The sequence below is a fragment of the Suricata suricatta genome, chromosome 9 (assembly GCF_006229205.1).
Source record: "Suricata suricatta isolate VVHF042 chromosome 9, meerkat_22Aug2017_6uvM2_HiC, whole genome shotgun sequence".
In the NCBI taxonomy this organism is placed as follows: domain Eukaryota; kingdom Metazoa; phylum Chordata; class Mammalia; order Carnivora; family Herpestidae; genus Suricata; species Suricata suricatta.
In genome coordinates, this window is record NC_043708.1 from 133136499 (window position 1) to 133164402 (window position 27904).

Here is a 27904-nt window from a genome sequence, read left to right on the forward strand (position 1 = left end):
GTACCACTAATTCCCTTTCCTACACCCAAGGTAGACATCCCCAATTAATCCCACATGCTTCTTCACTGATTCTAGATTCAACCACTAACTTCTTCTTATCATTCTATGGTGAGGAACCACTTTCAGTCAATCAGAACTGGTACCTTTGGGGTACCTGGGTGGCTCATTGGGTTGAGTCTCTTGAATTTAGCTTGGGTCATGATCTCACGGTTTGTGAGTTCAAGCTCTGCATCAGGGTCTGCGATGCTGACAGTGAAAGACTGCTTGGGATTCTCTCTCTCTCTCTCCCTCGCTCTGCCCCTACCCCACTTGTGCACGCACGCACGCGCGCACACACACTCTCTCTCTCTCTCTCTCTCTCTCTCTCTCTCTCTCTCTCTCTCTCTCTCTCTCTCTCAAAATAAATAAACTTAAAAAAAAAAAAAACCTGGTACCTGAGATCTACTTGCAATCCCTGCCGCCCATAATAGTTGGTATCAAGGCAACTAGATTTGCAAGCAACAAGTCATGTTGTAGGTATAAAGGAAATCTAGCAACATGGAAAGTATTATCAACTCCAATAGTAAAGTGACTCCTCCCTATTTAGAAATGAAGGATACACGCTGGTCTCTTTCAGATCAGCATAATATGGATGAAAACAAGAATATATGCCCCAGGTCATCTGTAAGACATGAATGGTTTTCAGGCCTTCTTAGCTCAATTGTACCCTGATTGAGGCAAATGAAGAAAGACTGTGTCTTTCCGAAGGGGCACTGGCTGGTTATAGAGACCTGGAAAGGGAATAGACAAGGAATGGGATGGTGGCAATGTTCATCCCCTCCTAGCTTCTGTCAGGGGAGACAGGTGGATTTAGGCAGAAGACTTGGAGTATTCCTGAACTTACTGGAAAGCCAAGGAGTCTCTGTTATCAAATGGTTGTGGGTACATCAGTCTTTCCTAGCTGGATGCTACTAATAATTTGATGCATCTGACTTTCTTGCTTTGACTTCAACCTTCTCAATATGATCACGGTTCCCACACAGACTGACTTATTTGGAATGGATGCTTTGATCGTGTAGCCTTTAAATAATCTGCCCCCCACCCCGTGTGCATTAATAAATTGTCCTTTGGGTGCTAACTCAGTCTCATGGGTGTTTTAATTACTGTGAGACATTCCCTCAGGGTTCTTCACTGATAAACGGATGTTTGGGCCTTTAGTGGGGAATCAGATCCAGATATACCTACCCAGAGTCCCCACATACTGATAGTGTATGGCAAGTGGGGACTTACAAGGAGCCATTTAAAATAGATTAAATGCTTACCCCATTATTCCTTACCTATAACAAACATTTCATATAAGATTATATATTTTTTAATTAAGCACTTTCATTAAGCACTCTTATAAAAATAGAATAGGTTTCTTGCTTTCAAGGAAATCACAGGACATGCATGTGCCCAAATAACTCAAGAACATGAATAAATTAAAAAAAATACAAAGATCAGGCAGCTGGGGATTTACCCATTGGCTAAGAAAATAATCATCTTCAAGAACTAACTGGGCCACAAATCAAAGGTCAATCCTGGTTGGAGAGGCTGAAGAGCATGACTCAATGGGGAAGAGGTAGCCAAGGTTGTCATGGTGATTGGCAGAGTGGGACAGATGACATACTAACCACCCCTGCCAATCAACTTTAGGGCATTGATGAACTTGACTCAATTTTTTTCCCAGAGGGTACACGATTATTTACTTAGCAGACTATACTGGTGGGAATGGAGGTAACAGTGGTGATGGTAGTGGTGATAAAACCAACGATATCCAAGCCAACAGTTCAACAGCTCTTGCATATTCATTATCTCATGTTATACAACAAAATGTGCAATGACCATCATGCTGCAAATGACAAGAAAGAGAAAGGAAGGAGGGCTACAGTTAAGCCAGCCTTCTATATGTATCTATAGATATTGCCTATATACCTCTATCTAATATCTATATTTATATCTTATTTATATCTCTCTATATGAATATTGTTTATATAATCCAAAGCTCTAGTGCACCTGACCCCAAAATCTTCCTTTGGGGCAACAAGGGATGGCACACATTTAGATGCCTGGAGAATGAGCTCTAATTCTGAAGACTTTTGTCTACCATAGAATTTATGGTGTACAGTTATCAAAAGTTAGCTCCTAATTGGAGCTACCAATTCTACAATGGGAAAAACACTTCTTTTGATCAACTAGATGCTTTCTCTTTCCTCCTGGGCTTCCAACAGACCAACTCAAATGTCTAAACCAGTCCCAGAGAAGTAAGTGGTTTTGCTTTTTACTTGCCCAAAATCTCTCAAGGCTCTCCTACCCTCCAAATTTAGGATCCAGCACCCAAGACCATCATAGGAAATATCATGCCTTGTAATTTAAAATTTCTTATAGATAATTTCTACCTTATTCACTTACATAGAATAATAATTACAATCTATTGAGTGCCTAATAGGTACCAGGCAATTTGCATACATTATCTTATTTAATCTGCACAAAAGAAGAAATTGTTCTCCCTCTTTCTCTCTCTTTTTCTCTATTTATCTCTCTGTTTCAGATGAGGATCTAAGGCTTAGAGAATTTCTGAAATTTTCCTAAGGTCACACAGCTCATAAGCAGAAACTCAGAATTCAAAGGAATATCTATCTGCTTGACTCCAGAATTAATGGTTGATTTGCCCACTTTCTCTTGGGCCTTTTATCACCCCTACCTCAACTTTGTCCTATGGGATTAGCTAAACTAATCATGAAAACAAAAACTAGGACTAAAAATTGTGTTCAAAATTATGAATTTCAGATGCTATATTGACCCAGTCCTCTGCGTCTTCTTCCTCCCCCCACCCTTCCAGTTTAGACACAAACAGATCACAAAGTCTTGGGTTTTGAGGATTAGGAGACAAACACAATTCCCTACCAGGAAAAAGTCAAGGGAACACGCTGTTCTCTTTACATGCAAATATCTTAATTACAGCTGGTAAAGAAGATATTTGTATGGAAATTTATGTATCTTTCTATGTTCTGTTTTCAGTTTGCCTCAGAAAAAAAGAAAGGTCTTTTACACTTTGGTAACCCAAACAGGGCCTGTTCAAATACATGCCAACAGTGTCAGGAGATAAAGGCACTGCTATCCTGTCCCCCATGTGAGCAGAGAAGAATGAAATGAACCAACATCTGATTCAGTAGCCTCCTGACCCTGCCTCTGCCTCTGTTTCTGCTTTCTTCAGAATGAGCTTTAGTATAAATGTGACTCGAGTTCTCAGAATTTTCTGATGGGGCATCTCCCTGTTTTTTATTTTCCCCCCCAGTATCTGTCCCTGTGGAGGTAAGGCTGACTATGACGGTACCCATTTCATACCTTGCATCACTGTCACGAACAGAGGAAAATAACCAGATTTCAAAATTACAAGATGAGACCAAGTCTCAGAGAGACCTGGGAACTGCTCTCAGAAAAAGGATATTATTTTTTTGGCAGGGCATGGGAAGGAGATGTGCATATTCCATCGATTCCTCACCAGTCAAGATACACCCAATAAATAAAATATAACCGATTATTTATGAAGAAGCCATATTGGTTTCAATGAGCTTCTTAGCATTGTACTCATGTTGTAATGTCTATTTTATAATACCATGTTTATCTCTACTAAAAATATAGGATGAAACAGACTTACCTTATAGCACCTAGATGTAATTGAGGATCTCCTACTTCTACAGGATATTATAAATTAGAAAGAAAAAGATAACTCTCTCACTGATAATGGCTTCCCTTCACCACAGCTGGAAAGAATAAGGGGGCACCTGTGGAATCCCAGGAGATACACGACAACAGAGTAAGCAAACCATCTGTCAGGGGTGGTTTTGATGCTATCCTGCTTGGAGCTACAGGGGTGAAACAGATGACATTTAAGTCTCCTTCTGGTCTCATTTTTCTTTAAAATGGAATGATTTGGCATTTGGTCATCTGTTTCCAACACTCTAGGGATACAGACAGGGGCTAGGTGGCCTATGCGTTTATAAAATATCCATCCTGATGCTCAATTTTACTGTTACTCTGTTTTCAAGGTTATGATTCAAAACTGCAAGAAGCTTTAAGTGCCCAGGCCTTGGACTTCAGTTGGCCTTTCCAGGCCCTGCTGATTCCGATGGCTTCTCTTCCATCCTCCACCACTATCGCAAAGGCACAAGGCCCTATTGCTTCTTGCCTGCCTTCGTGGTCTTGGTTTCCTGCAGTCCATCCTACATGCCACTGCCTGATGACTTGTCCTCACACACAGCCTCATTTACACTAAAACAGATGACATACTTTCCATGACTGTCCTTTGGCACCCACACCAGAACAGCTGGACTTCCAAGACCTGCCACAGTGGACTCATCCTTCCTTTACAAACATTTCCTTCCATGCACCTTCCACATGTCTGTACTTTCGGACTGTTGAGTGATGCACTGGTCTAGATCACCCTCCTGGTTTGCCTGTGTCCGTGCCTTTGCTCATGTTAAGCCCCCTGATGAGAATGCCCTAAAATTCAACCCACTGACTACCCACCAACCCCTTAAGACCCAGATCATCTCTCTGATTAAATGGGCTTTTGAAATTGGTAACCCTTTTGTATGATTTTCCTCCCTCTGTCCTGTAGGGGAGTTACAAATTTTTATCCTGCTTCATAGTCCCTATGAAAACTTAATTTCCTTGGGAACACAGATTGCATTCTATTCATCCTCATACATAGTCAGAAAATTGAATTGAATTCTGTCCCCAACACATGGACTTTCTCAATGGCTAGAGTTTTTGGCTCAAGGGGAAATAAACTAGCATGGACAAAGTTCAGTAGATGTACAAAGTGGATTCCTCATCATAAGGCCTACGTTTCTAACACTGACTTTGCTGTTGAGAAATCTTGGGGTCTTGAAAATATCACCAACCCTTTCTAAGACTCATCCATAAAATGGAGGCTAATAACTCCTGGTAGTATACTTCTTCCCTGCAAGGTCTCAGAAGGCCTTCTTCCTTTCCAGGAAGAACATTAAGATGCTGGTATGCAACCACAGAGCCCCACAATTGGTATGTATAAAATAAGCATTTCTCTCTCAGCTGGTTTGAGTGTGAGGGCCTACATGGTCAACTGAGAGCCACAGAAAGGCAAGAGAATCAGATGATATTCAACACCAGCTATCCATTCCCTGATTCCCTGCTGCTACCAAACCTCTTGTTATCACCATCATTATTATGTATGGATGGAACACAAGATCTGCCCTAAATCTCAACTGGGGAGCCTACTGAAGGGGTCCCAGTGCTTAGCCCTGCAGGGCATGAAAGCCCCTCCACAAAATACTGCAAGAGTTCCATGACTGAGGGCAGGTAAGAGGTAGCAGAATGCCATGGCTCCATGTTCTTCTACTTCAGCTAAAGCACTTTGTATCTCTCTCTCTCCCCCTCTATCTACCTATTCTCTATCTATCTATCTATCAATCTATCTATCTTATAATCATCCATCTGAAGAAAATAGTACTGCTTTAAAAAATGTGTTGCTTCTAATCCAACCTTACAAATTGAGAAGCAAGAATATTGATGTAATTCAATATCACTAAGTAAGTCCATGTTGAACCAGAACCCAGCCTTTCAAGCCTTATCCAGGAAAAGGATCAGTGAAGCCATCAATGTATCTAAAGATGAAACTGCAGAATATCCATCAAAGTCCAAACCATGAGTTTCCATGAGGTGACAGAAAATAATGCTTTTGGTGTGATCAGTCCCCTGTGAAGAGATGAGAAACCTCAAGACAATGACAAAGGCAGACAGGAAGTGCCTACAGTACATATGATAAATTCAGATCCATGGCCAGAAATGTACTAACCTCATGTCAGTTGTCACAGCAGGGACTTCCTGTCTCTGGTCCTGCCTTCTAGTCACCACATTAGTCACGGATTGCCAAAGCACCCTAAGCAAAGATGGGAGAGCATTCCCCAGCACTAGCATTCCTAAGCCTCTGTGGGGAGATGCCCAAAATACTTCTTCACCTTGTTGCTGGAGTCCCATTGATTGTACCTCAACTTCCTGGTCATCATGTCCTCTCCAAGTCATCTTCACACCAGAATGCTGGATGTTCCAAGGCTCAAAACACCAGGCCCCACCCTATATCACTTCTGAATTTTGTGGAATGTTGTAGTTGCAGGTAGATGTCCATAGTACTACCGCTGTGTTGGAATAGGGATAATACAGTCTAGGAAAGTTGGAGGTCTGGAAACACTGAGATGGACAGAAGAATCCAGGTAATTTCTATCACTGATAATACAATTAGAAAATCTTCCCAACAATTCTTAGGCCCACCAGGCTGATTTTCATCCAATTACCTTAAATATCTCAAAGAGCTAAAGAAGAAGAGAAGAAAGCAAATTTCAATCACTAAACTAGATCCAGGTAATATGGGGAGAACCTATTTCAAGACTAGAGGTTGTTCTCTTGTTCTATCAGGAGGAGGAAAGGGGGCTGGGGTATTGGACAGTTGTGGTCCAGGGCAAAGCAGTAACAGAGAGTGCTTGAGAGGACGTTGGTTTGATTCTCGTATTCCCAGCTCCGTCTCCCTTCTTTTCTAAAGAAACCAAGCCTCTGGCTCAGTTTTCATTACCACTAGAACTTAGTTCCTTAGAAGGTAAAACCTAAGAGAGACTATAAAACCATGATCCAAACCCCTAGGTTTTACAGATAAAGGTGAAGCCTCTAACTGGACATAGTGCTGGCATTGAGACCAAGATGTCCTAAGTAGCAGGCCTATCCCTCAATGAACTTGGATTCCAAAATGTCTGATATTTTTTGGATAACCACTGTGCAAATCCATTGGCTTTAATCAAGAAAACAAGGTCATAATACCTATAATTAGCATAAATCTATCCTCTATACCTTCCCCCATGTTCATTCCTACTGCAGCTTTGTGCAATTTAATGGGTCTTGGCATTTAAGTTGTTTTCAGAATCCAGTCAAGATATGTATACCATGGCACCAAGTTCTACAGCAGACATTCTGGCCAACTGAAGCTCTGAGCATGCTCAGATGTCTATTTGTGGCCACGTCTCTCCACCAGCTTGGGGGACCCTCTGCCAAGGTGAAAGAAAAGAACACACACATAGTTTAGGGACCTGGAAGCTGAGGAGTCCCTGGTCTCCCCTTAGCCTCGTAATCTAACCTAGTGAACTCCAGTCATTTCAGCGAGCTCTCTAAAGACAGTGATCATTGACTGCACAGTTGCAAAAGATTCCTGTAAGAGTCTGGAATTACAGGATGCTCACAAAATAAGTTCCGCAGGAGCTTCTTATCATCTGCCTACCCCTCTTCCATAACACAGGGAACTCTGGAGCTCTAGGACCTCTGAAAGGTGAATTAATGGTTATCCTGGGGCAAAGGGATCCAAAGAAGAGAGTCTACAATAGGCAGTAGACCCTTCACCCCTGTTTCAACCAAAAAAGTCCTACTGATTTTAAGGAACAATGTGGCTAAGTGCAGTATGGTATTCTGGAGTGGATCCTTGGACATTAAAAAGGATATTAGTGGGAAAATTGATAAAATCCAAAGTCTAGTTTCATTAACAATTTGTACCGATGTTAATACTTTTAGTTTTGACAAATGTACCACGGTCAGCAGGAGGGAAAACTGAATGAAGTGCATGTGGGAACTCTCTTTATGATCTTTGCAACTTTTCTGGAAACCTAAAATTACTCCAAGTAAAAATGGATTTATAAAAAAAAAAAAACAAGAAATGGGACCATCACATTCCTCAGGAATGGAATATAAACTGCCTCCCCAGCATTGTTCTCCTTCTGATAAATAGAAATATGGGTAACGAATTATTAGGAGATTCAACAAACAGCAAGGAAACAATCAGGCCCTGTAAGTGGGCTCTGGACAAGATGCTCATCTTCTGATAGAATCCATTTTCCTACCATAGTGCCTGGGTAAGGAAAACCTAATGACCGAAAGCCAGGTCTGGCTAAGTCCTCTCCTAACTGAGTCTGTATCCCTCAAGGAGCAGTATTCCCAGCTATAAATCCTCTTCCAGGCAGTGAAGCAGGGGGTCAGAACTCACTCTTCTTGGCATAGGAGGAAAGAACGTAAGACTCAGGGCGGTTGGCAGCCACTTGCTCAGGTGGGAATGAACAGAGTTGTAAGAGATCCATCCTTTTAGCACTGTTTCAGATTTCCAACTAGGGGAACACCCACTGGTGTCCACACACACACACACACACACACACACACACACACACACGCCCCACCCCTGTTCATGCCAGTTTAAAAGCAATCTCAGAAGTGTAGAGTGATCCACAGGAGGAAAAGGTATCTGTCACTGGGCAAAGTCTTACGAAGACACAACAAATGGTCCTGGCACTCTGGTGCAGACACATTTGTTTTCTCTTTCTAAATATGTAACAGGAAATTAGGCAGTTCACCTTTGTAAACCGTTTGCGTATCACTCGTACATGAGCCAGATGGTGCCTCTTTGTTTTAAGATTAAAAATTTAAAAAAAGAATGTAAGGAGCAACTTCTCTTCATCTCCCCTTGCTTTGTATACACACCATGGAATCTGCGCTGGGCAGATGGACACTGGTGCATGTGAGCGTGTATACACACATGCACGCATGCACACACAAGCCCAATTATCTGCATTTAACTGAATTAGGCACCAGAAGCTCGCAAACTCCTAGGCTCAACAAATTTCTATAACCTACAGTAGCAGAGAGGTTCCAATTTGTCCTGGATGTCAGCTTGCAGAGCGAATCCTTCAGTGTTCTTGCTATATAATAAATCACTGCATCCCCCCAGAGCCTCAGCTGGCATACCAAAGTGAAAGAAATGTTTTGTAAATCACCTGAACATGGACCTCACTGTAAGATTATGAGGGCCATATAAACATTAACCAGAAGAGCTGGCAAGTACTGATGATCCAGTATTTCTAAGCTGAAACCATGGGCAGGACATTTTCCAGAGGTGGTCAACTTAAAGACCCTATTCCTCTGTGGCAGCTGCATGGTCCCAGTTTATTTTCCAGTGGTCAGGAGGCCCTCCTCTCTGCCTGCGAATTACATCTGGAAATCAGATTACCCCTGTGGCTCTCCTGCCTTGGGCATGAAAGGGGACTAAGGAAGAGAATCTAAGCAATAGTTTATCCAGTAAGTAGTGTATTCCAGGCTCTTCACACAAATTAACTTGCTTAACACCAAAATAGCTCTGCAAGAGACTATGTTTGTCCTCATTTTTAAAATAAGAAAATTAAAGAGAGTTTAGAGGAAGTGTGTTTGGGTCCCATGGCTGCTAATGGTGGCGTTAGGTAAGATTAGGTCCCAATGCAAAGTATGTTTGTTTTCCTTGTATCTTCCGATATGGATAACAAGACCTCAAAGTTCATTACTGATGTGACCGCTGGCAAATCCATTTCTGCCTTTTGTTTTACAGAAAGTGAGGGAGGGGGAGCTGCGCATATATTAGTACATTGTGAGCAACTGAACATAAAGGTATGATACATGCTCCTCTTGGAATATGGAGAGTAGAATATCTACCCACCATCAGTGGGATATGTAGTTTTCCCATGGTGCACTGGTTTTTTTACTACAATAACTCTCTTTTTTATTTCATATTCCTTGAGACCAAAGACATACATTTTCAAGCCAGCTGGCCTCAGCTTACACCTGGCTTAGAACTCATGAAAAAAGCAATTGCAGATACCTGGAGAGTGGATGTTCTTCACCTCACTCTCCTTTCCTCAAATTCCAATCAGCCCTGGTGCCCACAGGAAGGAGATGGATTTACTCCTTGTTGCTCTCCCAGGAGTAAAGAGCATCAGTTCTTTATTGTTAAAGCAAGAGTAAAGCAGTATCATTTCGTAACTGATAGAGGTGATTTTTTTTCTTTACTCTTCTGAATCAGAATCAAGAAATAGTAAGTGCACTCCTTGAAGTGAGTTTGAGAGCTGAGTTTGCACACATTCTGGTCAGATATCATTTTCCAAGACCGTGGTAAAGCCAGTTGAGAACAGATTGGCATAATCACACATCTGCCTCACACAGAAAAACGATGATCCTTCTCTTGCTTTTATCAACACCAACATAAATCTGAGCTCAGCCAGACAGGCCAGCAAACCCCATTACACAGAACACAAAGGCAATTAAATGGTGCCAACTCCAGCCAGACTCAAGAAATCTGTGGCTCATGGCCCTTAGTAACGATACCAATGTCTCACTTGGAAATGAGTGAAAAAATTAGTCTACATGCTAAAGAAAGTCTCTGCTTTGATATTTCCTGGCAGGTCTGCCCTAGTCATCCATCTGTGGCTATTGCTACATTATGCTTCCCTTTTTATATCTGGGGATGTTGGATAGAGCAGGTGGCTCAAGATATGGCCTAGCTTGCTCAGACATACCACCTTCCCAGCCCTTTGGTCTTCTTTGCCTCATATTCTCTCAAGATGGTAATGTCATCTGCCATCCTTTGGTTGTACCATGAACAAATCACTTTCTAACCACAAAAGGCATTTTTTAAATATTTCATTTTTCTTCAGGCCAAGGCTAAAATAAAGTGTCTCAAGTGATCAGTTTTAATGTCTTGGGCAATGTTGTTTAGGCAAAGCCATCAGGAGTGCCCAGACAGAACTGATCTGTATATGCCAACCCCAAACTCCCAACCTCCTCATCCATCATGCCTAGGCTGACAAGACAATCATATCTGAACTCTTTGACTCATAATATGATCATTCATTCCCTACAAAAAAAAAAATGAAACCAATGGCTACCATGCCTCTTGACCTCCAGAACTATGTCCCACCCTTTTCTTATACCATCTATCTAAACTCCTCACCCATTTGAGGTCCCTGAAGTAATCTTACATATCTCTTGAGGCATGTGGCTTCCAGTCATTTTTCAGAAATTATTCTATCTCTGCATCTCAGGCTGCATCCATATTTCCCTCCTTCAGGGTCAATGACACTTGTCCTTTCCCTGGCAATAATAATACTGTCAAAACCACTCAAATCCATTAGAAGGGGATTTTCAAAGACTAAGGGAGGAAATAATTCCAGGAGAAAAATAAGATAACTATTAATGTATAGTAAACAACCATATAGAAGTAAAATTTAATGTGATATCTCCTCTCATAATCAGAAAGCTTTTGTTAAAGCCAATCTGTACCTCTCTCAAAAGTTGGCAATGATAACATGCTTTCTTGCTTTATCTTTCCTAAATCATTGGAGTGATCGTGTTCAGCAGTACATTAATGATTTTTGCTACTCTGCTTTGGGTTCTGACTTCTTATTAAGATCTGCCTTTGAAGGCAAGGTAAGCCTACCCAGTCACCAGATAATTTCAGAGAATAAAATGTGTTGTGGGCAAGGCTGGATCAGGGACTGACATGGAAGACGTTAAAATGTAGCACCAAGTTGAGCTTGACTATGTGTGCATTTGGGCATACACATATATGTATGAGTCTATTTGCATGAAGAATGAGTATTGATGCAAGTAAGAACACAATGCATATGTCACTGCAATGGAAGAATGCAGTTGAGTTAAATGTCCAAGGGGATTGAGGCGTGAGCTATTGAGAGAATAATGCACAGGTATGTCAAGAAGCAGAAGTGGCCAAAGGAGGACCAATGCATGTATTTCTGGGCACTGGGCACGGGTGTGCATGTGTGTTCTCTTGAGTGACAGAGTTAATGGACAATGACAAAGACATGTGAGCGAGGTGCTAGTTCTGCTGCTGAGTTCTGCAGCTGGAAAAGCCACCTTACCCTGTAGTAATCAGTGCTGTAGACATCTCTGGACATGCCGAAGTCCCCAATCTTCACCAGCAGATTGGCTCCAACCAGGCAATTCCTGGTGGCCAGGTCCCGATGCACAAAGTGCTGGGAGGCCAGGTACACCATGCCTGAGGCGATCTGACTGGCGATGTGGAGCATTTGGGAGAGCCCCAGCTCGCCTTTCGCCTGGCGTGGCTGCCCGTCCACAAGGATCATAGCATCCGGCCCATGGGCCCTGTGAGGGGTGGGGGAGAAGACAGGGGACACAGATAATTCAGGAGATCAAGGGAAATAGTCTTCTTGATGCCCTGTTCTCTGGAATATACCACAGACATGAATAAAATCCCTCTTAGCCTACTTACTGCCTAGTTCTATCTATCCAACATTATATTATGTGAGTGTGGATATGAGTTCAACCAGGTTCCCATTTAAGATGATGCAGACATATTCTAATGGATCGGGAAATACATCTACTCTTTTATATATCTTAATGTTATTCAGGAGTTTTCCGGGTTCTAGATGTCTACTACAGAATCGTTTAAAAAAAAAAAAAAACAATAGCTAACCCTTACAGAGTGCTTACTGTTCCAAGCACTGCTTTAAGGATCTTAAATCTATTAATTTCCTTAATCCTTCCACTCCAATTCTGAGATAAAGAAACGGAGGCACAAAATGATCAGATCACCTGGGCAAAGTCACAGGAGTGCCACAGGGCCTTGTGGGTAATCGGGAAGCCAACTGAAACCAGGCATGTGGCTCTAGAGAGCTTTAAAGGTCAAGGGGCATCATCCAGAGAGCTAGTTGAACAGATTCCTGGGCCCCTCCCCCTACAATTCTGATTGGCTAGGTGGAGCTTGATTATTTGCATTTCCCACAATCTCTGGTGCTGGTGTTGCCAGTGGGCAGTCCACACTATTGGTTAACAGGGGTCTTGAGTCCACAGTGCCTAGGACTTGACCATCACACTGCCTAGGACTGGGTAACTTTTGTTGGTGGCAAAACCTGATGGAGGGACTCATGACTCTGAATCCAAGGAATCTAAAGCATCAGTTGGTCCTCCATCCCAAATCAAGGCCCGGATTTGTTTTCCTAACACCTTGCCTTGTCATATCGGTCACTTTCAGTATTCACTCTTTTTTCCAAAAAGCCCAACGAGCTGTAACCATACCCAGAGCCCTTATTTATGAAGTTGTGGACCAAGGAGCCCTGGTATACAGAGAGGCCTCGGCCTGTTTTACTGCTTCTCCAATTTCCACTGAAAGGAGTCGTTAAATATGAACACATTCATTTTACTGTCTCCTGTGGGATCTGCCTACTTCACCCCTCTGAAAGAGAGCTACTGCATCAGCTCACAAAGAAGGGGCATCAGCCGGCAAGGCTGCACTCCTGTCTACAAGGAGAGGACACTGCAGCCTGTCCCTAAAAGCCACCAACTGGCTTCTATCCTCTTTTTCACCTTCCTCCCTTATATCAGGAATGACAGTGGTACACAAAGGTGCCCAGAAGCTCTCTGTAATTCTGTGTGTGGCACTTGGGGCTAAAGACAGTGCTAAATCTACAGTGAGGGCTTGGTGGAAAATTGAGCGTGTCCCTCTGACCATTCCAGGGTGATGAAAGCACAGCCTGAAGACCCTGAAGACAGAAAAATGTCACTGCCTGTATTAGTAACTAGTTTGCAGTTCTGATAAAATAATCATTGTAATAATTTAATAGGTGCTATCACTGATGGACTACCCAGCTACATGGAAAACTCATCTAAGTAGTATACAAATATAATCATTCAGGACTCATAACAGCAAACCTCTGAAGCAGTAATTAATAGTCTTGTTTCCTAGAAAAGAGAATCAAGGTTTAATAAGTTGCTTTAGGTTCATCAGCAAGACATGACAAATTCAGGATATGAACCTTGGTCTATCTTATGATAAGGACTGAGTTCTCCAAGAAAGGAATAAATTTCTAAGTTCAGGAGGTTCAAAACATCCTTCAGGTACTTTCCACTATTCAGGGGCCATTTTTTAGAAACACAGCTCATAAGAAAAGTTCATTATCTGCTGTGAGCCCTTTCCATTCTCCCTTAAAACCAGAGCACCCAAGGAATGTCTCATTTGAGAAGATGCTCATCAATGTTTGGTGAGTGTGCCATGGTGTTCTATTGCCTACATTTGAATTCTGAAAATGTCATTATGAGTCAGGGGATTCAATGGAATTCAAAGGTGGCTAAGACTACACTGTAAGTGCCAAGGGCCCGATTGTTCAAACCTGCTTCCTGGGACCCTGAATTCCACAGAGCCTCACACATGGCTGCCCCCTCCACATCTGGACACTACTTGGAAGTGGCAGATGTAGGAAGCAGATGAGTGTTAACTCTGCTCTAGTGGTGAGAAGCTGTCTTCCCTGGGGAAGACAGGGTCTGCCCCCTTGCCCTGAAACCCCATCCAGAACTTCTGGCTGGGGTTCCAGGGTCTTACCAGTTCCATCAAGAGCATTTCAAAATCCAGATGATCTAGATTCAGGTCTGGGGAAACCCTCTTGCAATAAATCCAATCTTTCTAGAACAGTGCTATCCCTCTAAACTTTTTATTCATAAAAATATTATCTACTGCACTGTCCAATATGGTAGCCACTAGCCACATGTGACTACTGAGTACTTGAAATGTGGCTGATGTGACCAAGGAACTGAATTTTTAAATTCTATTTAAGTAGCAAAAATTTAAATTCAAATATCCATATGTAGCTATGGTACTAGAGAGCATGGTTGTAAATTTTTCCAAGGAAAATCTGCTCTTCTTTTTCAACCATCGCTGCCTCCTGATGAGCTTGTAATCTTGTACCTTCTTATTCATCATGAAAAATGTCTTCAGCAAGAAGTTTTCCAGGAGGGGTATAAGGTATTAGCTCTGCTTTGCAACACTGAAAAATGTAAGGCATGAAGTGAGAAGGCTATTCATATCATCAGAAGAAAGGGTGGCTCAAGAGTCTCCAAGTTGAGAGTTATAGGCTGGTCAGCCCTCAAGGGTCCCTCCTTGGACTCATTCCAGAGCCTTCTCTTGTGGTCTTTCTACCTTGTGATCAGGAAGAAGATACCTGTCATGGCCCTTCAGGAAATGATATGGAAGACTGAAAAGTTGCTTCTCATTTCTAATCCCCAGACGTAAGTGGGGGATAATTTCTGACTCTAGGGGAACTGCAGGGGTCCAGTGGACTTGGGTGGGGGACTAGGGGTGGGGACCACAGTCCTTGCTTACCTGAGGAACTTGTTGAGGTCTCCATGCTTCATGTACTCAAAGACCATGATGAGCGGGTCCCCATCGCCACACACGCCGTAGAACTTGACAATGTGCTCGTGTTGCAGGTTGGTGAGCAGCTCAGCCTCCCTCTGGAAATCCTTCCGGGCGGCCAGGGTGGGATCCTTCAGGGCCTGGAAACAATGCAACACATGGTAGTTAGCAACCAGAAGGCCAGGGCCTGTCTGTTCCTCTCATGGGAACAAACCTGCCCATAATAAAGACTGCTTGACTGCTAGTTCCCAACAAGTCATGTCATCCCTACTGAAACAGAAACCAACCTTCTGACCCCCATCTCCCATCCACCAGCCAGTGATTTCAATCCATTTTCATCTGAGAGCCCTACACTCCCTCCAAGGTTAGTGTGAATGACAGAAGAAAGGGGCTATGGAGGTGGAAAATCTGACAAAGGTCTCTTCCCCTAAGGTTTCCTTCAAGGAATGGTCCCGTGGCTAAAAGAAATAGTGGAAAAACCACCACCCCATTGTTTTAACTCTGTAACTTAGCCTTTGCCCAGAGCCTACCAGAAATCAGGCAGACAACATAATGAAGTCTCCTTGCTCTTTCTATCACTTGAGTTTAGATTGTGAAAGAGTATATATTTGCAGAGAAACAAGAACGTGCTGGCTCCTAGAAGATGCTGCTGCTATGGGGAAGGCAGTGAACAGACAGCAACCTTAGGGTCCACCCAGGACCAGGATGGGGTAAAGTCCTGCCAAATCCCAGGGTGGGCATCTGGTAGCCACTAAAATGCCACGACGTAGCCCCTGGGGTACGGGTGAACCCAGGGGGAGGGGGAGGGATCAGAGCTGCCCCAGGGCCCAGAAGACAAATGGATGAGCAGTGGTAAGGAGAAATGTCAGGTAGGAGTGTGAATGCTCCATCACAAGAAGGAGATGGTGGGACTGACATGGAAGACTCCGAGCACATCCGAGGGACTGTGGCCAGGCCACTGCCATGGGGATGCAGCCATGTCAGGCCAGAAGGAGCATGACCAGTGAAGGAGAGGTCCCTTCCTGCAGGAAACACAACCTAGGCAGTTGCATGCACACATTTCTTTGGGCTTCCCCAACTTTCCCACGAGCTAAGAAGGCAAATGGGGCCAAATGCCTACTTGGCTTCAGCCAAAACTATTTCATAACCTCACTGGACACAACACGAGACAAGGAGGGAGGGAGAGTGAAGTGTGCCCACTATGTTCAGATTAGGGAAAATCTAGACTGGCGTGAGATGAGTTTGCATCCTCTCTGCCAAGCATCTGGTCTTTTTGGTGATTTAGGCAGACTGATCTCCCCTGTAGACCATGTTACTACCAAAAGGCCCCCATACAGCCCGAGGCCTTTCTCTGGCCACCGCAATACCCATTAACTGAAATCCACAGGGCTGCCTAGTATGACGGCACTGCAGGAACGAGAATATGCAAAACTCGTATCTAGGGGCCCATCAGACGTCATCAGTCATTAGCACACATTACTGATGATGGACTCTGCACTAAAAGGGCCCTAAATATCACCAGCTTCCCACCTGCTCCTTTCCAGAGTTGGAGAAACTGAGACCTAGCCCTGAGAATCAATCCACATTCACCCATCAGAATTGACAGAAATGTACAGTTTAACTGGACCTCAGCCCCCTCTGGGACCCCAGAGGTCAGCAGCAGTGCCTCTAGGACCACAGTCTCTTAGCCAGAGGTCAAATCCACTCCAACTTTAACCGACACCACCTTTCATTCTTTTCAAAATTCAGATCTTTCACTGAACACGTGTTTGATTAAATGATTCTACTATTGACAGACATGTTGGAATTGATCCAGTATAGCTTTCCAACATGGCAGGTCAGAATACCAAGGTCTAGAATGGGGAAATGACTTGGCAAAGACCATGCCAAGAAGCTCCAGCTGGAATCTGGAGCCCAGGACCCAGTCCTGCTTGAATTAACTTACCAGATGAATTGGTCATTAGGCATGGCCCCAAGGGAACAGTGGGCACGGAAGTTAAACAGTATGAAAGGGCCGAGAAGAAGGCCAGGAAAGGTGAGAATGTGGCCTGCTGGGAGAGGGGCCAGGCACTGCAAGGATGCTGATCTGGTAGTGGAGACCCCAGACCAGAAGGAAGGTGGGCGGTCCAGCCCATTGCTGACTTTACCGGGCTCTGATCTCACATGCTCTTCACTTAGGCTCTGGCTGATTTCTCAGGGAAGCTACCCATTAATGAAGGAGTAGACTGCTGTGTGTCCCCATCCAGCAATAACAGTGGCATTTGCAAAGACTTCTTGCTATGGGTAGAAGAAGGCAGGGTCATGGTGAGAGGGGTCTTCTTGGTGACCTAGCTCCTGAGCTGCATGGGCTGGGCCATAGGCAGAGGATGACTGCCAGTGATTTATTTATATTCATGAAGAATAAGTTGGGGGGGGGAGGGGTCCAGCATGGGTGGGATGGAGAACTACAATGATTTATGTGGATGCTGGATTTATGAGAGGGAAAAGTAGATCAAATTTGGGGCCAGCCAAATGGCCTCTCTCCATCTCTGTAAATCATTCTCTTGCACCGTCTGGACACCAATGGCAGTCAGGGGATATTTCCGTTCTCAGCTTTCCAGCAGTGGCAGCCAGCGTCCCCAAGCCTGGCGCCCTACACTGCCAGGCAGACAAGGGCTCCTCATTTGGGAGACGGGACACAAAGCAACCTCTGTCTCCTGGTCTCTCCACAGCCTTTCTCTGCTGCCAGTTCCCTCTCTACCTTCACACTGGGTTTTCCAGTTCCTGGGTCCAACCTGAAGTTCCTATGTAATTGGCAAAGAGTTGAGTGTGGTATCTGGGGTCTGGGATGCACATGCCCCCAATCCCTAGGGATAGAAGCATCTGGGACAGAGAGGATGGGAGAAGACTAATGAGGAGGAAACTCAGCTCAGAGACTCTCCTGCACTTCCTAGTGGCATCCATTCCCAACCCCTTCCTCGGCGCTGAGAAATTCCAAAGTGGATCACCAGTCAGTGGCACTAGGCACAGAACTGGTGCCCATCACAGCTGCCAACCATTGTTGTAAGGAAGTGGGTCTCACGAAGGGGTCTCTAAAGCCGAGGAGGCTCCTACCCAGGCCCTTTGAGCAGTATCCATGGAACAGAGAGATCTGGAATTTGACCCCTAACTCGTCTCCTTTCTTTCTTCCCCAAATTTGAGGACAAGGCACTTTCTGATCCTCCTCTCTATGGGCATGATCTCATGTCCACCCAAGCCCTGGGTTTCAGTGGGGCCACTTGGTCAGGTGGAAGGGAAGCTGTCCTGATGGCAAGAACTTTCAAATTTCTCAACAGCACCCAAGTCTGTCAAGGTCATTTAACATCATCATCTTGTCCAGTCTAAGGGCTCTGCTGCCTACCAGTTTTCCTTTCTTTTATTGGTGGGTGGGGGTGGAGAAGGGTAGTTCAAAGAGTTTGGTTTTAGATTTCATTCATATGTCAAAACCCATTTAACATATGCAGGGGTAGACACATTTCTAAACTTTCAAACTTTAAATATCAATACACACACACACACACACACATCAATGAACATTTTTAAGTATAAAAATTATTTTTCTCTTAGTCTGAAAATCCACAGTCACTTCTTGTTGACACTCCCAAATGATTTTATGAGAGAGGAAAATGGGTAGTTATTGAAGACACAGGTGCTTTTCTCTTATCTGTCTTCTTAGCTTGGCCATTGGCTTCCTGTTGTTTTCAGGATAAAATCCAAACTCCTTGGGGCACCTGGGTGGCTCAGTTGGTTAAGTGTCTGACTTCGGCTTGGGTCCTGATCTCACAATTCATGAGTTCAGCCCCACACCAGGCTCTGTGCTTACAGGTTAGAGCCTGGATTTGCTTCGGATTCTGTGTCTCCCTCTCTCTCTGCCCCTCCCCTGCTCATGTTGTGTCTCTCTCTGTCTCTCAAAAAATAAATAAACATTAAAAAAGATTTTTTTAATCCAAACTCCTTAAGACTGTCATAGGCTTTAAATGTCAGGTCTCCCCATCTCTGTCTGTCTCCTTTCCTCCCATACCCTCCTCCCCTTTGTTCATTATAGTTCAGGCTCATTGATCTTTCTGTCCTTTGGACCCACCAAACTTTTACCTGCCTCAGGTCCTTTGCACCTGCTGTTCTTTTGGCCAGAAAAACTCTCCACCAAGTTAGAGCCATAGGACTGGCCAAATTAACTGGTACTGCCCATTACCTCTGAGGAACCTCCTGACTGGCACCCATTATGCCCTGAATGCTCACTGCTAATTGGCTATCCAGATAGATACTTCTGTCTCGGAGAGGAGCTTGCCAAGGATCAGCTCTGATTGTTTCCTAAAATCATTTATGACCCATCTGTTAATGTCATTGCTTAATGTAATGAAACATCATAGAAACCAATAAAATATGAGTACAAAGAGTTGGCTGTTTTTATGGAGCCTAAAATGAAGACTTTAGAAACACCTACTAAAGGTCAATGTTCAAAAAGTGTTATGAATAAGAGGAGGGGGTGATGGTCATGGAGGGGGGCACTTGTGGGGAGAAGCACTGGGTATTATATGGAAACCAATTTGACAATAAACTATTAAAAAAAGAAATTGGGAAAATGGTAAAAATCTGAGATTCTGCACTAAAATGTTTTAAGTGCCGATTCCTGTTCAAACTGACACTGGAAACCACCCCAAACAAAAACATGACAACTCTCCAAATGCAAAAGAACTCAAGAGCTGCCATTCAGACAAACTGGAAGAAACAGAATGCTAGATCCAAATGACTAAAACTATCAATAACCACAACACGAATTTCCTGCCAATAAAATTAATTTCCTAGGAATAGGTTGATAGCGATGTTAAAATAAATGCCCAAAGAGAGTGAAGAAATAATTATTGCAAAAAAAAAAAAACAAAAAAAAACCCAAGAAGATACGCAGCCAAAAGAGGGAGACATAAAATTCAGAAAACAATAAAACCATGAGATAATTAGATATCTCAGAAGTAGATTATGTGGTTCATTGATATTAAAACAAAAGCCTCCATGGACAGGACAAATGTGCTACACCAGGTTAAACCACAAGATGAATTCAGGGCTTGCAGCAGAGCAGAGACTGCCCCGGAACAGAGCATGGAGAGACACAGGGAGCCAGGAGAGGCAGGGACAAGGAGCTCACCCCCTCATTTGTGAAGAAGAGGGCCTGCCTGGATCTGAAGTGGCCTCATCACTGATTCACTGCGGGCTCTGGGGTGAATTGCCTGACCTGTCTCTGTGTGTCTCAGTGTCCACTTCTGTAAAATGGGGATAGTGGTGGCACCTAACGCTTCTGGCACTGTGAGAACAATACCTCCACCTGCTCACATGACTAAGAGCGGGGTCCAGCATATCATGAGCACCATCATCAGTATTCTCTGTCTGCTGCTGCTGCCCGAACACCCTGTTCATCCTGAACACTCTCCTCCCCCTCTTCCTCATAAGTCCCTCCTGGGCTCTCATGTGCTAGAATTCTGGGATGTGAGCTACAGGGCCTGGGTGTCCCCTCTCCTCCTTCATCCCCAGGGTCTCATTCAGTGCCAGGCACATAGTAGGAGCTCAATAAATATTTATGGCATGAATAAATGGAGCGTATTTTAAAGAATATGGTAAATCTTTGAAAGAAAAACATTTTATAGCACACTGAATTATTACAAAATTAATACCAGTGTTTCCTTAATGTAAGAAAAAAGTAAAATATTGCCATCCCCTCAGAAAGGCCCCCACTGTGTGCCCCCACTGTATGTAGATATATTTCCATATCTATCTTTTATCATTCAACATGGTGTTTTTGAGATTTTTTTATTATTGCATATAGCTGCATAGTTCATTCATTTTCCTTGTTGAATAGCTGCCCATTGTATGAGCATATCACATTTATTTATCCACATTGCTACTGATAGACATTTGGGCTGTTTCCAGCTTTTGGTTGATAACTGATGTAAATGCTTTATGAATGTAATTAGACATATCTCTTGATAGAAAGATAGGTACATGATAGATAGATAGATAGAGAGATAGATAATAGATGGATAGAAAAAAAATAGCTGATAGATAGGCAGACAGGTAGATAAACAGGTAGATGGATAAATAGAAAGATAGGTGATAGATACATGGATAGACAGATAGAGAAACACATGGGTGGAAGAATTGATAGATGATAGATATAGAGATATGTGGGAAGCGGCAAAGATTCAGCTGCTTGGCCATTTGCTAGCCGGTTATGTCACTCCCTGAGGGGAGTTGCAAAAATAGGCAGAGGAGCGCCACTCCCTGTCAGGAGAAGCCAGAAGAACAAAGATCAACCGCCTGCAGGCAGGTAGTATCAGCCCCTCAGGCGCTGTGCTAAAACACTTTAGTTTCGTTCCTCTTTTACTCCAGCCTTAATCCCTTAACCCTGTTTCCTAGCAACCGACCTAGGTCAGCTGCCTTGTTTTCCTGCCTTGAAACCTTTATAAGATAGGGTGTTTTCTCAATAAAGAAGAGGCTTGATCAGATACCGTGTGCTGTCTTCACTCTCTGTGCATCCCCCCTTCCTGCCCTTTCTCTCCCTCTCTCAGGATCAAGAACCCACAAGGATTTTCCGCCCTGCTGGCCAGGGCGGGACACGACAGAGATAGATGACAGATGGATAGATAGATAGATAGATAGATAGATAGATAGATAGATAGATGGTAGATAATAAATAGATAGGTGGGTGGATGGGTGGATGGGTGGATGGATGGATTGGTAGTAGATAATAGATAGAAAAAAGAGAGATGATAGACAGAGATGATAGATAGAGAGATGATAGAAAGGTGATAGATGGATAGATAGAAACAGATGATTGATGATGGATGGATGGACAGATAGGTAAGTGGATGGAGGGGTGGATGGATGGATGGATGGATAAATGATAGATAGATAAATAGATAGGTAGATTGATAGATAGATGGTAGATGATGATAGATAAATAGAAAGCTGATAGATGGATAGATAGAAAGATAGATAGATAATAGATCAATAGATAGGGAGACAGGTAGATGATAGATAGATGGATAGATAGAAAAGATGATAGACAGATGAATTGATAGATGACAGATACATAAATAGATGATGGATGGATAGATAGATGGATAGATAGATAGATAGATAGATAGATAGATAGATAGATAGATAATGGGTACAGTTCTAGAAGCAGAAGTGCTAGGTCACACAGTATGGTAATGTTCTAGAATACCAAACTTTTTCAAAATGATCATACTGCGGTGCCTTCCCCCCAGAGACTATAAGAGTGACAGTTGCTCCATATTTCTACCCGCCCTTGGTACCTGCCACCACTAGGGAGTCATTCTGCTTGCTGTTCACGGGTATCTCAACATGGTTCAGTTTGTGTTTTTCTGATGATCAATCAGGTTGGAGACCTTTCTCATACTCCTATCAGCTATTGGCTATCAGAAGAGATTCTGAGATCTTTTGAACAAATGTATTCTCTGTCAAATGACTCTTTAAAAGTGGCATGAATCTGGAAGTACGAATCACATATTGCCAGTCTTGCACTGCCTCACACACAAATCCTGCTCCGTTGTGCTGCTCTCCTTCTTTCTTGGGTGTTCTTTTGTCTTCCCTCAGACTGCACACGTCTTCCAAACAGATATCTGCTCTGTCTTCCCTGTTGCAACCACTGGGCAAATAATTCTTGCCAATTGATTTAAAATCACAATTTTGGGAAAACCTAACCTTGGCTTATACTTGGATGTGTTCTCTGAAATCCACAATTACCCTGCACCGATATGAGAACAACCTCAGGAGGAAGGAGTCTGGACAAAGCAGTAAAATCTAAAGAGGATGAGAAGCAGGAAACACCGTTTCTCAGCCATTCTCCAGAGGAGATGAGTGTCTTCTCCAGGGGCCGGCTCTGGGTAGCTGCCCTGGGCAGCCAATGTTGTAAAATCCCGGGGCCCTCCTCTTCTCCAGGTCCCCAGACCCAAGGAGAGAAGACAACCTCTTAAAAAGATGAACACAGAAACACGTTTTCTGCATTATCCAATCTGGGTACTGTCCTTTAACGCCTGACCACTCAGCGAGGAATGTTTCCCAAGGTTTGGGGCCATCATTTCATTTCCTGCTCAAAGCACAAAAATGTCCATTTCATTTACCAGTCCCCAGGCGGATGCTGGAATGCCCTGTGGATTAATGTCACCCTATAAATTAAAAGTTTCAGGGCAGTGCTGAATCCTCATTTGGAGATAAAATTAGAAATCTTTCCACTTCCCTGATCCCTGGTCCAAGCTGTTTAAAGACTTTCTCACTCATCTGACCATCCTGTGTCTACAGAGGTGCACTGAACAAATTTATTCTCAGGCTGTCCAGCAATAATAATGATTAGCTTTCATGGAAAAGAAACTCTAGTTCCTTATTTATTTTTCCAGATCTTTGGTCAGCAGAAAATGTCTACTTTTGTAAAAAAAAAATATATATATATATGTATATATATATATACACACACACACACACACATATGTGTGTGTGTGTATATGTATAAATGCATGTGTGTGTGTGTGTGTGTGTGTGTGTGTGTGTGTGTGTCTATACTGAGCAGTTGTAACAGGTAGCATATGGCCCTCAGAGCCTAAGATATTTATTATCTGGTCCTTTTAGAGAAAAAGTTCAGCATCCCCTATTCTATATGGTCAGGGGAAGCTCCAAAGGCCATATGTCTAAGCACATTCAATAAGACCAATATTGAGAATAATGGTGATAATAAAAACCAGTAGCAAGTACTCTTTATTGAGCATTTACTATGTCCCAAGCAATGTATGAACAATTTTACGTTATGTGATTTAATCACCAATGCTTTAAGGAGGTTTCCTATTTCCCATTATATAGATAAAGAAATTGGGGGCCGGGGCACCTGGGTGGCTCAGTCGGTTAAGCGTCCGGCTTCAGCTCAGGTCATGATCTCACTGTTCATGGGTTTGAACCCTGCATTGGGCTCTGTGCTGACAGCTAGCTCAGAGCCTGGAGCCTGCTTCAGATTCTGTGTCTCCCTCTCTCTCTGACCCTCCCCTGCTTGCACTGTCTCTGTCTCTCAAAAATAAATAAAAACCATAAAAAAATTAAAAAAAAGAAAAGGAAAGAAACTGAGGGCCGAAGATGTTACGTGTCTTGTGCGAGGTTGCCCAGCTAATTTGTGGCAGGGCAGGGTCTCCTGCTCAGGGTCTCTTATATCCCTGCTCTGTCTGGGGGCTACAGAGCACCCGTGGAGGCCATCTGCCCTCTGGGGACAGACACAATCTGCAGACACACAAGACTATGAATACGCAGAACCAAAAGTCACAGAAGCATGGAACTGTCATGGTACGTGGTTTGGTTGGAGCCCTCAGTGTTGAGGGCGGGACCCTTCGGAGGTCCGGGTAAGAATCCTCATGGGGGTCACTATCTCCTGCTCTCAGTCCAGGACACCAGGCAGAATGCACCCTCCTCTCAGAGGCCCTCCTGCGGCACCCAAGGAGGGCAGTCCATGCTCCAGAGCAGGGCTCCTGGGACCTACTTGGCTCTTGTCTGTACAAATCATGTGCAAAGATTGTTCCCTATAGGAGAAGCTGTTCCCTGCGGGCTGAGTATGGGGGCGGGGAGCTGGTGGTCACAGTCTCTTCGCCACCACCCCACAAAATTCAGCTCCTGCACGGCTCACTCAGCAAGACAAAAGCCCAGTGGTTACTGGGCCCATCTAAGTAGCTGCCAGAAGACCGTTAACTGTCAGGTCTGAACCTGGATCACAGGGGTGGGGGTGTAAGAAATGTTTCCAAGTTCACTCACCAGTCTCCCTGTGCTTAGTAGCCGGCCCTTGCCCACCCTTCTCCTTCTATTCTCAGTGATGTCTGCTGCCCTTGCACAGGGGCCCCCAGAGCCTCCTTGAGGCGCCCACCCTTCACTCAACTCTATTCCTGAGAAACGCCAAATGACTTTCCAGGCACAGACAACACACCCTGTTGAGGTCATTGAGGAGGGAGGCGGGCCAGATGGGGACAAGGATGGGCCCAGGCTCTTTCGTGGGCAAACTTGGTACTCCAGCTGCACCCCAGGCACAGCCCCCTTAGGTGGTGCAGTTCTCGACTTCCAAAGTCCGAGGAAGTCGGTGTGGGTTCGAAGAAAATCTCGCTGACCTCAGAGCAAGGGCCCCTGATTACAACGGATAACGAATGCCAGTTCCCACTGGAAATGGAGCGAGCCTCTCCCTGCCGCTCCCCGGCCCCCAGCACCCCCTCCTCCTTCCTGGGCCCCGCAGACCTCTGGGGTTTACCTTCACGGCCACGAGCATCTTGTCCTTGGTGGGGCTGAGGTTGTAACACTCGGCCAGGAAGACCTTGCCAAAGGCTCCCTCGCCCAGTTCCCGCTTCAACACGATGTCCCTCCTCTTAATGTGCTGCACGTCTGTAGTGGGGGGACAGAGGGAAGAGCAGCTGATCAGTCCTAGGTGCCTGTGCTCATGACAGCAGGGAGTTCTACTTCTGGGTCCACGGCAAGAGAGAGGCAGACACGGCCACGAATCCCAACTCGGACACGACAACACACATCACGTTGTGGTGTGAGACTGACCCAGAACCAAATCTCACCTCTGCCCCTGACCCACCCCTAACCTGTTGAAACCACAGCTGCCTTGGCTGGAAAACAGAATCAACGGTAGCTAAGGCATAGGATTCTGGAATAACTGGCTGGAGAGAGAGAGAGAGAGAGAGAGAGAGAGAGAGAGAGAGAGAGAGAGAGTGTGTGTGTGTGTGTGTGTGTGTGTGTGTGTGTGTGTGTCAGTCTCAACAGCTACCGTCATGTCACAGGAGTCCCCTGGGCATCGTGCAGATTCTGAATCAGCAGCTCTGATAATCTGCACTTCTAACAAACTCTCAGGTGAAGACTGTGTGCCCATGGACTGCACTTGGAATAGTGAGGTCTCTGGGGTGTTCAAAATGTGGTTTGAATCCAGACTCCACCTCTTTGCTAGTTTTTTGGGCTTGGGGAAGTTATTTCATCCCAGTGCCTCGATGTCCTCATGTCTAAAATGGGATTAACACCAATACCTTCTTTGTTGATTCTTATAAAGGTAGGAGATAATCCCATTTGAAGAGTTTGGCCCGGTGCCTGGGATAATGTGCACATACATGAGCGTGCACGTGCACACGGGCGTGCGCGCGCACACACACACACACACACACACACACACACACACACACACACTGGTTCTTATTATACAAGAATGGCTGTAAGAATCCTAGCACGGTGCCTGGTTTGTGATAGGCGACTTCGTGGCAGCTAAAATGAGCTGGGAAAAACCTCTCGTTGACAAATCCCTGTCCTCTGAAAGACCAATGAGATCATGAAAGCCAAACCCAGAGACCGCCCCAGAACCACAGTCCGAGCAGAGAAGAGGCGCTGGCCACCTCCTCCACGAAGTCAGCAGACTACTTAACGTCCATCCGCCGGGAGGAAGCAGAGATGTCGCCTCGGCTGTCCCACCTGCTTGGAAAGAACCCTACGAAGGCACAGTACGAGCAGGGGGCTAGTGATGTCAGGAACAAGCCAGAAATTGCTCCCTGACCTTCCCATTGACCGTGCAATGGGCAGGGGCCCATTAAACATCTGGATTAACATTACAAAGAGCACTGCAGGGCCAGGAAAGAGGACTGTTCCAGTGACCTTGTCACAAACTGAAAACCAAAGACAGAGGACTATGGCAGACTGTCCTTGTGAGCGGGGAGACACGTGACATGACCAGACGAGTGTGGCGGCAAGGCTTTGGTTCGTGTTTGCGTTGGCTTGGGAATTCCTTTCAGAAGAGACCATACAAATCTATTGGTTTCTGTTTGTTTGTTTCCTATCCGAGTCCTTGGTCTCCCCACCGTGTCCCAGATGACCGGCCGGCGAGGGTCCGTGGGAGGAAGTGTTTGCAGAGCATTTTTCTCTCCCCCTTCCCCCCAAGACAGAGCTGCAGGCTCCCAGCGGCTGGTGGGGCTCCTCCCGGGCCATGTGACTGCCAGGTGGCTGCCACCACTGTAGGGCTTTGCCCCTGTCTTCACAACGAGGAAATTAAAAATCACTTCCCTTCTTTACACCCTCTGTCGCTATTGCTTAGCCTCTGAGGAATGGGTTTTGTTGGCCTTGAAGGGGAAGGCTAAAGAGTCTCCCATGGAGAAAAAATGGGAGGTCAGGACCGCTCAGAGGGGAGGCCATCTGCTCATCACTGCATAATCATTCCCAGGTGGCTAGTGATGACACACGGGGTCCCGCAAGGTGAGCATCCTGGCGTGGCCGCAGAGCGGAAATGGGCCGCTTTCTAAGGCCAAGTCCACACGCCTGAACATCCAAAGGACTGGTAAGGAATGAGAAGTTAGAGGCGCCTGGATTGAGCCCTGGGTTCTCCACATGGAATGGGCTTAGGCACTCCACAAAGCATCTTAGGACTCAGTTTCCTTATCTGTAAAATGGGTGTGGGAAGATAACACAAGTTCTACTTATCATGAGCTATTGCATGTGAAGGTTTGTCATTCCTTAAGTCTTCTAAAGTGTCACATCACTATGGGTATTATTTTATAAGCAGGGGAAGCGAGGGGAAAGTCAGGAGTCCCCAGCTGACGGCTGAGACAGAATCCCGAGCATCAGGACATGCCAGAGTAGCCAAACCAGGAGGGGACAAGCCCCCTTTGGTCCCAGACCCCACCCCAGACCCCCGCCTCCATCCGCACTGTAAGAGGGCAGTGTCGTTCTCAAACCCGACCTGCCACAGAATCACCTAGAAGGTTTATTAAAGCAAACTGCCGGGCCCTTCTCTCGGAGATTCCCATTTGCTAG

At 44.7% G+C, this 27904-nt stretch overlaps 1 protein-coding gene across 2 annotated transcripts in view; it reads right to left on the bottom strand.

The window, feature by feature from the left end:
- The window catches only part of NTRK3 (neurotrophic receptor tyrosine kinase 3), a 301136-nt gene that overhangs the window by 34116 nt on the left and 239116 nt on the right, over positions 1 to 27904 (bottom strand). For both annotated transcript variants that reach the window (XM_029952431.1, XM_029952434.1), the window contains exons 12-14: positions 25365 to 25495; positions 15029 to 15201; positions 11775 to 12018 (exon numbers count right to left, since the gene is read on the bottom strand). In XM_029952431.1, the coding sequence (XP_029808291.1) occupies positions 11775 to 12018; positions 15029 to 15201; positions 25365 to 25495 (548 nt within the window). The remainder of the gene's footprint in view (positions 1 to 11774; positions 12019 to 15028; positions 15202 to 25364; positions 25496 to 27904) is intronic.